We start from the raw sequence: 13,520 nt of genomic DNA on the forward strand, positions 1-13,520 counted from the left end.
TCTGCCTCTGCCTCTGCCTCTGCCTCTGCCTCTGCCTCTGCCTCTGCCTCTGCCTCTGCCTCTGCCTCTGCCTCTGCCTCTGCCTCTGCCTCCTGAATGCTGGGATTAAAGCCACTACTGCCTGACTCATGCTAAAATTTAACTCACACTGTGAAAAGTGACGAAGTTGGAGACATCTGACTATGGTCTGTGAGGGTGAGACCCCTGGAAGGGCCTTACAGTTAAATGAGGCCATCAGGGTGGGGCCCTAGCTCAGTGGGTCTGCAACTCTATAAAAAGAGGAAGAGGCCCAGATAAGAGTCTGTCTCACCGTGTGAGGCTGGGTACCACCTGGATATGATGCAGAGTACCACCCAGCAGGAAGGCCTTGCCAAACACAGCTGGTTGTCTGACACCCCAGCCAGTGAATAAGAGAAGAAATACTCCTTTATGCTTTACAAAACACTCAGTCTATGGTACTCAGAGCAACAGAAAATATGAGGTGCTGGGGACCAACCCCAGAGTTGTACGGGTGTCAGACAGAGCTGAGCTACATCAACAGCTACAGTGGGGAGATTTTTATTCTTTACTCCCTGCTTGGAAATTTTCATAAGTTCTGGAGAAACTATAAATCATGTGTTCGTATGAGATGAAGACAGATGAACCATGATAGCCATGCTATATGAAGAGAAGCTTCCCGGTGGTTCAAACCACACTAAAAGGAGCCCATTATCACTCAACATGAGAGCCTATCTGCTTGCCAAACCCACTAATCCCTGGATCAGTCCACATTCACCTGAAAGGGAAGAATACACTTCAAAGAAACAGCCTTTATCACATTAGAGATATAAATGCTATTAGTTTGGTCAATTGTTAGTACTTAACTTGTAAACCATTAGGCTTCACAGTTATATAAGCACCTGGAGTTTAGACTGCTCTTTTTAATTACGTGTATAGGATGGTGGTGTGTGCACATGAGTGCAGTGCCTATGGAGGCCAGAAGAGAGCATCGGTAAGACTCTTGGAACTCGAGTTACAGGTGGCAGGGAGCTGCCCAAAGTGGGTGTTGAGAAGTGAGGAAAGAACAATATGTAATTTTCACCCATGAACCATCTCTCCAGAATCAAAATTTTAAAACTATGTTGTGTTGTATCAAAAATAACTAAAATGTAAAGGGTTTTGAGGAAAAAAAAAGTTGTAAAATTAGAAAACTCAGTTTACCTATTTCAAAGTTTAATACAAAGCCTGAGTAGCCGAGTCAGTGAGGTACTTCCACAGGACTCACACACAGACAAGGACCGACAATCCAAAAATAAGGCCTTCTTTTATGGCCAGGTGAATCTCAACAAGGGTCTCAGAATACACGCACAGTGCTGAGACCACTGGGCGGGCAGGAGCATGGTTCTGCACCCTACCTTACACTCTGAACACATCACAATCATAAAACCACAGAAACTCTTAAAAGAAAACACCTGTAAATCTACCAGAGGCCTGATACAGCAATGGTTTCTCCTTTTAATATTGTCCTTTACACCAAAAGTACAATAACCTAAGCAAAAACTTCACTAAACTGGGGCCTGGGAGACACTGAGGCAGGAAAGAGCTTGCAGTGAAAGCACAAGGACCTGAGATCAGGGCCCAGCACTCATGGGAAACGCTGTGTGGTGGCATGTGCCTGCACTCCTGCTGCTTGGGAGACAGACAAGGGACTCCAGAGGCTCCCTGGCCAGCCAGACTCCATGACCTGGTGAACTCCAGATTCAGTGACACCCTGTCTCAATCAAAAGGTCTGCAAGCACAAGGAGGAAAGGTGAGGAAGACATCTGAGTTCACCCAAAAGCCTCCAAATACAAGTACAAATGTCACCCCTAACCCTGGAAAAGATAGTGAGACAAAGACAGATGGAAAGGAACACAGAGAGCAAGACAGACAGACAGACAGGGAGGGGGAGGGAGGGAAACTGTACTTCATTAAAGGTAGAACCTTTTGTACCTTAAAGGTCACTCTATCAAGAAAGTAATGAGCAGCCTACAGAACAGAAGAGAATATCTGCAAATCACATACTCAACAAGGCAGCCGTGCCTGGACTATATAAAAATTCTTGCACTCAGGAGGCAGAGGCAGGTGGATTTCTGAATTCGAGGCCAGCTTGGTCTACAGAGTGAGTTCCAGGACAGCCAGGGCTACACAGAGAAACCCTGTCTCAAAAAACAAAAACAATAAATAAATAAATAAATAAATAAATAAATAAATAAATAAATAAATTTCTTAAACTTCTACAATAAGAAGACAATTCAATTTCAAATGAGCAAATAATATGAGCAGTCATTTTTCCAAAGAAGTCATATAAACTGCCATAAGCCTAAGAGACACTTAGGCAGCAGCACCGTCACTAGGGAGGCACAAAGTGCAGCAGCAGTGCCCTAGGGTGGTCCGAGCGAGTTACACCTCAGACACTGACAGAGCTGCGAAAGACTACGAGGACTGGAAACCTTAGATGGCTGGTGCGCAGTGCCACAGCCTTTGGGAACTGGTTTGGTGTTCCCTCTACTAGTTACAAGAGAATTGCCACATGGCTCAGCAATGCTGCTCTCACTATAAAGCCAGGGAACTGAAAACACAGGCTTCCACAGATTTTAAAGTCCACGGCAGTATATTCATACAGCTAAACATTAGAACATACAACTGCCATCCACTGATGGTGGGCGACTCAAACGTGGTGCAGACACACGAGGAAGCACCCACGAGGAGAGAAGAACCCATTCTGGCCTGTCTTGTGCAAGCAAAGGATGCGCCAATCACCAACTCACTGATCTCCCACCAGGAAACTACTTCTAAGCAGTCCCCAGCAAGGAAAGGGGGGACAGAGGGCCCACCACCTCCGTGCAGGCAGACTTTCTCCTTACTCCACAGATGAAAACATGAGTCAGCGAGACGCCAAACCCACTTCGGTGGTTGAAGAGCAGACCTGGCCTGTGCTCCATCGCTTTGACAAAATCCAAAGGCCAAAGAGGCCAGGCTTCCCGTGAGTCATGATGCCACTGCACGAGTGTCACCCTAGGAAAGTGCAGCCTGCGGTGGGAACACGATGCAGGGGGCTTTGCTCCAGGACAAAGACATCGTGGCCCACCATCCCCAAGCGAGCACTTTCAGGGTGAAACCGAAAGGAGAAACAGGACTTTACAGTGACAGGGACAGAGAGAGAGATTTCCAGGACATTACAGTGACGGGGACAGGGAGAGCGATTTCCAGGACATTACAGTGACAGGGACAGAGAGAGAGATTTCCAGGACATTACAGTGACAGGGACAGTGAGAGCAATTTCCAGGACATTACAGTGACAGGGACAGAGAGAGAGATTTCCAGGACATTACAGTGACGGGGACAGGGAGAGCGATTTCCAGGCAGGGCTAGAGACATGCCTTGGTTGGTACAACACCTGCTACACCAGCCTGAGGACCTGGGTTCAGATCCCCTGAGACAAGGAAGAAAGCCAGGCATGGCAGCATGCATCTAGCGCCCAGCCTGGGTGGGAGGCTGGGAGATGGGAGGGACTGAGGGGGTGGAGACAAGGGAATCTCTCAAGTTCATTGACTAAACATCCCAGCTATGTCCATGAGCTTCTGTCTCAGAAAAACAAAAGCTGGAGAGCAACTGAGGACAGATACCTGAAGGCCACCTTTGCCTACATACATACACACACAAACACACTCACCCACCACAAATACACACACAACACATGCACATGTGTATACAACCCACACACATGTGCACACAACACATCCAAACACACACACAGACACACACACACACACACACACACTTCTAAGAGGTGAAAAGTTTATAGAAAAATAGGGAGAGTGCCAGGCGTGGTGGCGCATGCCTTTAATCCCAGCACTCGGGAGGCAGAGGCAGGCGGATTTCTGAGTTCGAGGCCAGCCTGGTCTACAAAGTGAGTTCCAGGACAGCCAGGGCTACACAGAGAAACCCTGCCTCGAAAAACCTAAAAAAAGAAAAAGAAAGAAAGAAAGAAAGAAAGAAAGAAAGAAAGGAAGGAAGGAAGGAAGGAAGGAAGGAAGGAAGGAAGAAAGAAAGAAAGAAAGAAAGAAAGAAAGAAAGAAAGAAAGAAAGAAAGAAAGAAAGAAAAGGAAAAGAAAAATAGGGAGAGCAAAGCCTATTCTAAAATCTTAAGGGGAAAGTCCCTGGAGAGCAGACAGACATTCATGGGAGTGTGGCTTTATCTGAAAGGGAGGAGCAAGCTAGATGGTAGGGATACTAGTATCAGGGACACAAAACAGGACATCACAGCACCCCAAAGGAGCTGGCAGTGAGCCAACACAGGCAGATCCAAAGGAGAGGGAGTGGACAGATCCAAGGCGCACTTCTGACATGGATGGACTTGCTAATTTGCTAAGGCAGAGAGGGTGGGGTCTGGGATACTACAAATTTCTATTTTTGTGAAATTAGTAAACAGCCCTGGGGCTCCCTAAAATACTGAGAGCCATAAGAAAGGCAAGATGGGTAGAGCAGGCCAGCGTCTGGAGTAGACACCTGGCTTGCTGGGGTACCCCACACTGGGCGTCACCAGCACCCACACTCTATAACGGCACACAGGCCGTGCTGAGCCACCTTACCCTGGTGCTTTCTCTGGGAGAGCCACCTCGGCTGACAGTGGGCTGAAAACAGGAATGCTGACATCGTAGCCCTGCCGGTAAGTCCAGGTAGAAAAGCCGCCACCAGCCAGCAGTGCCCTGTAGGGAAAGACTCGGTTAAACACTGAGAAAGAAATGTCCTCATGAAAAGCGCCAGGGGAGGGATGGCAACGGCTGAGTCTTAATAAACACGGCAGATAATGTAAGAAGCCTGATATAACCCTAATTTCCAGCCAATAGCCAACCTTCCTCCTCTGCCTAAAGCCTTTCCTTACTCTCCAGCGTGTGTGTGTGTGTGTGTGTGTGTGTGTGTGTGTGCGTGTGTGCGTGTGCACGTGCACATGTGTGTGTGTGCGCGCGTGTGCGTGTGCGTGCGTGTGCGCGTGTGCGTGTGTGTGCACCGCTGCATGAGCATGTGTGTAGAGGTCATTCACTGTGTGGGGGTTCCAGGGATACACCTCAGGTCATCAGGCTGGGTGGCAAGCCCACCCACATTGTTGGCCTCTGCATCACTCCCTTCAGACCCCACTTGCCTCCATGGAAAGCCAACTGTATCCTTTTAAAAACATTTATTATTTTGGGGTGTTGTGTGTTTTCCCTGCATGTATGTGCACACACCACTTGCTTGTAGTACCTACAGAGGCCAGAAGAAGGCATTAGATTGCCTGGGATTAGAGCTACATGGCTGGTTGTGAGGATGGAAGGAACCAGACCCAGGTCCTCTGGAAGATCAGCAGTACTCTTGACCACTGAGCCAGCTCTCCAGCCTCCACTTTATTCTCAGCGCACCCACAGCAACAGGAGTAAGAGCAGGTCTAAGGAGGACTGGGCAGTCATTTCTCACTCTCTCCTGGAATCTCACAAGACTACAGACAAGGAAAGCGGAGGTGGCCAGCAGCTATGTAGCACATGTCACACCACCTCAGCCTAGACTCTCCAGGCCCTGGCCCAGGCAGCTCCCCCTCTGTCATCCTAGAGCTGTCTGTGTCACCCTGCCAGCCTCCACCAGCTCCCACTGCCCCTCCCCAGTCGATGGGGAAGCAGAGCCCAGCTGCACCCTCAGAGCCTCTCTTGGAGTTTGTGGGCACTAGCATTCTTTCTCCTTAATTAGAAAACACCAACCACATGTTTTAACTGGATCCAGCAAGTGTGACGATGACACTTCATCAGACAAAGGAAGCAGGTGTGGGTCACAACCACCTTTCAAGGTTCTTCTGTCCCAGAGCCCCAAACCATCAAAAGTACTTTCTGGGGTGATTTTGCTAGCTGCACACACCTTGGAGTCTGAGCTGAGAAACCACATTACCCTTTCAGTATTGATTACTACCAACCCCCTCCACACCCTGATGACAACTTACACTCCCTTCTAATATGGCCAGTTTTAAGCTCAGAGATTTTGAAACCACCCTGAAAATCTCACTCTGCTTAAGCACTCTGAAACCAAGACCAGGCAAGTGGGTAACGAGCAGGCTCAGAACCTCCCCAGCCGCCTGTCTGCTTCTAAGATGTAATGACTATCCTCAGTACCAGCACACGCTCTGATGTCTTCCTGATTAACATGAACTTGGGCGGCTTCCATGGCTGTGATGGCAAGCAGACCTTGCAGGGCTCAGGGCCGCTGTGCAGAGAAGCAGACACGCATGTTACAGACAGGCACCAGGCAACACAGGTAAGCCAGCCTTGTGGGTGATTAGGCTGTTCCCTCAGCCCCACAGGGAAGGGGAGAGTGGAGAGTGTTTCCTTTCTCACATCAACATTCACTGTTATACAGTTATGATGTCCTTGTGGCCCCAAACACATTATTGAATTGTGGGGGGAGGGACAGGTGTGCAGAGGCAGGAAAGCGTGTCTGAAGCCAGCCCGTGTCACACACCCATACACACACAGACACACACACAGGTCATCTCCCCTTGTGATCTCAGGAAGAATCCTGACGGCCTGTCGAATCCTGCACTGTCAGCCCCAGCCTCTTGGGCAGAGGGAGCTTCCCATGGCACTGCAAAGCAGAGAGTGCCAGCCGCCCTCACTTCTCAGACACATGTTTCATATTGACGGCACAGTGAATTTCTGAGCAGGACATTCTGTTTTCCTACCACAGATCCCCAAACTGGAGCTCGGTTCCAGAAGAGATGGAATGGAAAACTTGTGGCCAGGAACCCTGAGTTGATGATCCTGCAGATGGCCGGCCAAGGGGCCAATTGAGAAGTTCTGCAGCATGGAGCTAGCCAGGGCCTCCTGACTCTACAGCGGCTCCCCTGTTACCAATGCTGGGCCTCGCTCCCACTGCCTCCTGACTCCCATCCACATGGGCCTCCTCCTCCCACTGAGCTCTCGTGGTGCCAAACACAGGAGCCTAGTAGTTTTATCAATTGATTTAGAGAAGTGATGCTGAGCAGGCTGTGGTGGGCCTTTAATCCCAGCACTTGAGAGGCAGAGACTGGCAGATCTCTGAGTTCAAGGCCAGCCTGGTCTTCATAATGAGACTCTGACTCAAAATAAATAGAAAAAAATAGATAAATAAATAAATAAATAAATAACAAAAACAAACGTTGTTGAGCAGAGCCTGGTGATGCATACAGTCATCTCAGCTCAGAAACCTGAGGTGGCAGACTGTGTGTTTCAGGCTAGTCAGGACTACTGAGAGAATTTATCTCAAAACCAAACCTGCTCTCTGGCCAGAGAGGTGGCAGAGCAGTTAGGATGCTCACTGCTCTCACAGCAGATCAGAGCTCAGCTCTCAGCACACACAACTGTAACTGTCTCCACTTCCAGGAGACCCCATGCCTCCGAGGGCACCCGCTCACAGGAGTGCACATAAACTCCTCCAGGCACATGTGCACATATACACTTAAATAAAAAATCATTTTCTAAGTACTATTACTGTTCTAGGTATGATAATAGTGCTATAGTTACGCAGAGATCCACACAGGAATATCTGCATATGGAATGGTATGAGGTCTGGAATTTGCTTCTAGATAATTGTGGGAGGAGCACATCTGGACCAGCTGGAACAAGACTGCCTGGAGGTGGTGATGGCGAAGCTGACAGTGGGATGTGGGGTTCCCTGTGCCAACCCCCTCTTCTCTTGAATAGGATTCAAGTCAATGACTATATACACCCACACCAATGCAGAAATATGTTCAAGACACAGTCAAAGAAAAACTAATGAAAATTCAAGGTAGTAATATTCTAGATCATGTCTGAGAAAATCAACATCAGTTAAGCGCTAAAGAGGTCTAATATGCTCCCACTAAAGTTAAACGTAATGTGCATGTGGGGGGGGTGGCACTATAGCTGTGACAGTTTTGTTAACTGGCACAATGCAGACTCCTCTAGGAAAGGACTTTCTAGACTGGGCTGCCTGTGGCACCTCTCAGGGAGAAGAGAGCAGAGGGTGGCCTAATTATGCTATTAAGTATGGGGAGACCCGGCCTCCCTGGTCTGGTGCCATCCTGGGTATGGGCTGTACAAGAGCAGGGCAAGCAAGTGAGCATGCGCCTCTCTCTCTGCTCTCCACTGTGGGTGTCGATGGCTGCTTCCTATTCCTCTTTATGTCCCTGTGATGACAGACTGCATGCCAAACAAACACTCTCCCTTAAAGCTGCTCCCCTTGGGGTATTCACTCAGAAACAGGGAACGAAACTAAGACATTCTTCTAACAGCAAGGGTCTCCTCTCTCTCTCTCTCTCTCTCTCTCTCTCTCTCTCTCTCTCTCTCCCCTTCCCCTCCCCACTTCCTCATGAAATCAACATAAACAGGCTGCTTACACACTTGCATGCATACACTCTTGTGCACAGTACCTATGTGTACTGTTCCTTCCTCAGAAGAACATCAGCAACCGTTTGGCCCCACTAGGGTCCTGGATCCACATCCACACAACCTGTTTCATTTCAAGGCCAGTGGGAATGATCATGCCCTTAATGTTTACGTAATGCTAGTTTTCTCAGTTCTACAACCTTGGGATTTGATGATCCTTCCTTTGCCCATATTCCTTATAAATCTCTGCTTTTATCTAGGTGTCTATAAAAGCAGCTTGGTCAGCAGGCCAGTCAGGGATCACCTGGGATAACTGCTGCTGCAGATGTGTGTGGGCACACTGCCCTCTGTTGGCCACAGGGCTCTCCATCCCTGTGTGGCCACACTGCCCTCTGTCGCCCACAGGGTTCTCTACATTATCATATATCTTCTAGTAATCATCCTATTGCCAGACAGAAACTCAAAGCTGACTTAAGATATCCACTAGAAACATAGACGGTTCAGACCAGTCATCTGGGCCGACACAGGACACTATACACTTCCACGGATGATAACATTAGCCTCTGAGAAGCTAACCGCAGCTAGTCTCAGGATGTGAACTCTGTTAGTAATACCGATCCCAAATTCAGCATCAACTAACAAGACTGTGGGAAAAATGAAATCTGCTCACACACTTGTAACACTCCTGTAACCTGAACACGGTCCTGAGCTGGAGCCAAACTTTCTGCTTTCCTCAACGCTGTCAGCCAAACACTAAAAGAAGTAATGTGCCCAGCACCTCATTCTGGAACTTTCCTGGAGTTAACAGATGCATGAGAGGGAAGGAATGAGTGACTCGGAGGCAGGGGCATGACTGGTGGCCAGCTCTCCCCACCTTCTGCTTTACCAGGAAGAACAAAACAAGGGAGGGGAGTGTGGGAATGAAAGGTTTCGGTGAGGAAGGGAGGAGGGGAGGAGTCAGGCAAAGACAGACACATCGGCCATCTTGTCTGATGACAGGTTTCGGTCCCTTTACACATCTGCCTGTAGCAGCTTGTGTTCTCATGCTAACTATGGTACCCAAAGACCTGTTTGCGGTGTCCCTGCACCCAGGCTAAAGGAAGCCTGCCCCCACTTGGCTCTGATTGGGAAATAAAGCTGCCAACGGTCAATGGCTGAGCAGAAACAGAGGCAGGACTTTTAAGATTCCCAGACAAGAAATGCAGGAGCGGGAGAAGAAGGGATTCAGCCATGAGAGGCACTTTTGATGGAAGGAGCAGGAGGGTGAGACAGCCAGCTGAAATGTAGGTGCAAAGGGGAAGTGGCCCTGTGGGAGGGCTGCCCAGAAGGAAATAGGGCAGCAAAGATAAATATAGATTTAGAAAATGTTAATTCAGGAATATAGGAGGGGAGTGTGCGTTAGCCACAGGGAGGTTTGAAAATGCCCAACCATTGAGCTAGCTAAGGCAAATTAAGTATGAAGGTGTGTGTGTGTGTGTGTGTGTGTGTGTGTGTGTGTGTGTGTGTGTCTTTCATTCATTTATCCAGAGCTCTTGGGTGGGTGCAGAGCCACACACACCTGCAGGGAGCATAGAGTAGACTTTAAATATTCACCGCTGCATCCACCCCTCTCTCCTCAGAAGCTACATAACCACTTTTGGCAAATGAGCCCACATTCAGAAAGCATGGGCGCCATTAATCCTGAACCTAGCTGGCTTAGAAACTCAGCTGCTACACTTGAAACTAACACTAGCCCAGACTAGGAAAACAAGATAGTTCTTAGAGCTGACCCAGGACCACAGCTCCAACTGTTTCCACATGTTTCCACAGGTTTAGCATTTCTGTCTTAAGGGAGGGAAATGCCTAAGAAGGTTTTCCAGTTTAATAAACAATTCCAATCATAAAATCCCAGCAGGTTCAGGAACCTAATTTATTTATTTATTTATTTATTTATTTCAAGACAGCCCTACTCTGTGTAGTCCTAGCTGTCGTGGAACTCACTGTGTAGACCAGGCTGGCCTCAACCTCGGAGATCCGAAGGCATGAGTGCACCACCATACCCGTCTAGGAATCTAGTTTTGTGGGAACAAATGATTCCTATTTAACTGACCCAATCCTCAGAAACCCACTGTGGGACAGCCTCCCAAGGCTCACCTGTCTCTGGGGACGTCCAGGGCAGTGTTGTAATCTGGGGGACTTCCAGGCAACATATTGAACAACAGGTGATTTGTTCCTCGATCCCACCTATTGAGAAAATAAACAACTGAGAAAATCCAAAACCATGAAGCAATGAATACAAACGGGCCCAGCCTGAAATGGCGCCACCTGCTGGACACAAGTATAAGTAGCCACAACAGTAAGGCCTGCCTCCCAGGTGCGAGGTAAGCCCCAAAGGGACAAGTACAAAATTAGAAAGATGTATACTTCCAGCTTGTCTGCTACAGAGAACAAACAAAACAACCCTGCAACCCACCTAAATGCCCAAGAAACTAGAGTAGGCCTGGAGCAATGGCTCAATGGTTAGGGGCACTGGCTGCTCTTCCAGAGGACCTAGGTTCTAATCCCAGCACACACATGGTGGCTCACAACTGTCTGCAACTCCACTTTCAGGGGATCCAATGCTCTCTTCTGACCTGTGAGGATACCAGGCATACAAGTAGTACACGAACATACATGAAGGCAGAACATTCCATTTAATTAAGTTAAAATTTAAAAGAAACAAAAGTAATAAACTATGGAAGACTAGTTAAACATATTACAGAATATCCATAAAATGGAGTGCTACACAATGTTCAGAATTGTATAAAAAAACAACCTAGGGAGATGACTCTGTCAGTAAAGTGCTTTCTGTATAAGCATGAGGCCTTGAGTTCAAGTCTCAGCACCTATACAAAAGCCAGGCAGAGACAGAAGGGAGGATCCCAGGGGCTCCAGATTCAGCGAGAGACCTGTCTCAAAAGCTAATCAATTAATAATTAAGGTAGAGAGTGATAAAGACTCCCAACATCAACCTCTAGGCTTTGCACAGGCATTGTATATGTGTGTGTGTGTGTGTGTGTGTGTGTGTGTATGTGTGCGTGCGTGCGTGTGCATGCCTCTGTGCATGTGCATGCATGTACACACACACATACACACCTTGAAATTATTTGGAAAGATATTCACAATGCATTATGAGAAATGAAGTGTCTATACATTATGATCACATGATGCCATTCCTGGTCACCAAAAAAAAAAAAAATGTTTATACTATACACACCTAGCAATTTTATACATTAAAAAAAAAAAAAAAAAAAAAGACTTGCTGGGCGTGGTGGCACACGCCTTTAATCCCAGCGCTTGGAAGGCAGAGACAGGCGGATATCTGAGTTCAAGGTCAGCCTGGTCTATAGAGTGAGTTCCAGGACAGCTGGGGCTACACAGAGAAACCCTGTCTCGAAAAAAACCAAATAAATAAATAAATAGACTTACTAAGCCCATTTAAACAGTAATAGTTGTTACCTCTTAGAGATAGAGTATGTAACAAATCTTACATTTCTTTTACTGAGCTGTCTTTCCAGACTTTTCACAGTAAGCAGGAATGACCCCAGTGAATGGAATGGAGGATTTTAATCTAAAAGGAGACATACAGAAGAGCCTTCCTTAGCTATAAACTCCATGAAGCCCCAGGCTGTCACACAGCACAGGATGGCAGACCCCAGCTAGCACTCACCTCACAGACCTCTGGCTACACCAGTCTCTCAGAGTGAGACAGGCAAAGGCACTCCCATTCCCTTCAGATCACCCCCTCGGCTCTGGACAATAGGTATCAGGTACCTGGAAAGCTGGGCCAGGGCCTGTGCTGTCTCCTTGATTCGAAGGGGGTTCTGGTTCAACACGTCAATGGAGGGGACGAACAGACAGGCCCGGCTGATGTCGTCTGTGTAGTAGTCGCTGTCTGAGATGGCTGTCAGCAGTTCGTTGTACTCCCGGGAGATGGTGCTGCTCACTGGAACACCGGCATCATCCACGTACTTTTTTAGGGGGTAGATGTACACCTTGATTTTGTTCTTTGGGTTGAAGCCACAGCGGTAGACATCGAAACACGTGTGCATTCTACAGCTGAGATCCCCCCGCTCTGGGATGGGACTGTCAGCGGGCAGCCTGACCACGGGCACCTCCCTGATGCTGCGTTTCTCTACACCCCCGTCGCTGGAGGACTCAATGGAGTGAGGCCAGAACTGAAACATGCCTGTGGCTATGAGGCCCAGGAGGACGATGGAGAACAGGGTGACATAGTAGATTCGGTGCTTGGTCTTCATTCTTGGGATGAGGGCGGGACCCCGGATATTGGACTTGACTGACGCACACATAATGACACAGATGTCCTCGTCCTCACACACCTGGTCACCAAAGACAAAAATTGGTGGGAAAGTTAGGATCACAATCAATACCCCGAGTGGACTGCATTGTTCAACTTATATTTATTTTCCCTTTCTTGTTTCAAAACAAAATCCCATCAAAATACAAACTACAGCCTGGTTTACAGGGTAGTTCCTGGAAAGTCAGGGGTACACATCGAAACCCTGTCTCAAAAAAAACAATGAACAAACAAACAAACAAACAAAACCTCAACAACAACAAAAAACAGAGAACACAATCAATAAAAGCCAGAACACTATGTCTCCGCACGGGCCCAGCTATCCCGTCACAGCAGGTCCAGAATCGTACAAGGCTGAAGCACAAGGAGAAGACCTTAAAGCCAACCATATGAAGACGATAGGGATTCTCAAGGAGGAAAGTAGGAAATCCCTCAAAGAGAGCCAGGAAAACACAAAGAAACCATAGAGGAAATGAATAAATCCCCACGGAAAGCCAAGGAAAAGACAGACAGCTGAGGGAAACAGAGCTGCTAAAGATGAAAGGAGAAGCAATAAGGGAAATGCAAACTGAGGAATTCTGGAACGAATTCAGGAACTGCAGAGGCAAGCTTCACTGACAGAACACAAGAGATGCAAGAGAGGGTCTCAGGCACGGAAGAGATGCAAGAAAGGATCTCAGGCACGGAAGAGATGCAAGAGAGGATCTCAGGCACTGAAGAGATGCAAGAGATGCAAGAGAGGATCTCAGGCACTGAAGAGATGCAAGAGAGGGTCTCAGGCACTGAAGAGATGCAAG

The 13,520-nt window shown here is 47.9% G+C and overlaps 1 protein-coding gene across 2 annotated transcripts in view; it reads right to left on the reverse strand.

Moving 5' to 3' along the window:
- Nucleotides 1–13,520, reverse strand: part of Ext2 (exostosin glycosyltransferase 2) — a 126,888-nt gene that overhangs the window by 105,284 nt on the left and 8,084 nt on the right. For both annotated transcript variants that reach the window (XM_021192542.1, XM_029536400.1), the window contains exons 2-4: nucleotides 12,180–12,745; nucleotides 10,521–10,610; nucleotides 4,614–4,730 (exon numbers count right to left, since the gene is read on the reverse strand). In XM_021192542.1, the coding sequence (XP_021048201.1) occupies nucleotides 4,614–4,730; nucleotides 10,521–10,610; nucleotides 12,180–12,715 (743 nt within the window). In that variant the 5' untranslated portion in view covers nucleotides 12,716–12,745. The remainder of the gene's footprint in view (nucleotides 1–4,613; nucleotides 4,731–10,520; nucleotides 10,611–12,179; nucleotides 12,746–13,520) is intronic.

The sequence above is a fragment of the Mus pahari genome, chromosome 3, assembly GCF_900095145.1.
Source record: "Mus pahari chromosome 3, PAHARI_EIJ_v1.1, whole genome shotgun sequence".
NCBI classification, from domain to species: Eukaryota; Metazoa; Chordata; class Mammalia; order Rodentia; family Muridae; genus Mus; species Mus pahari.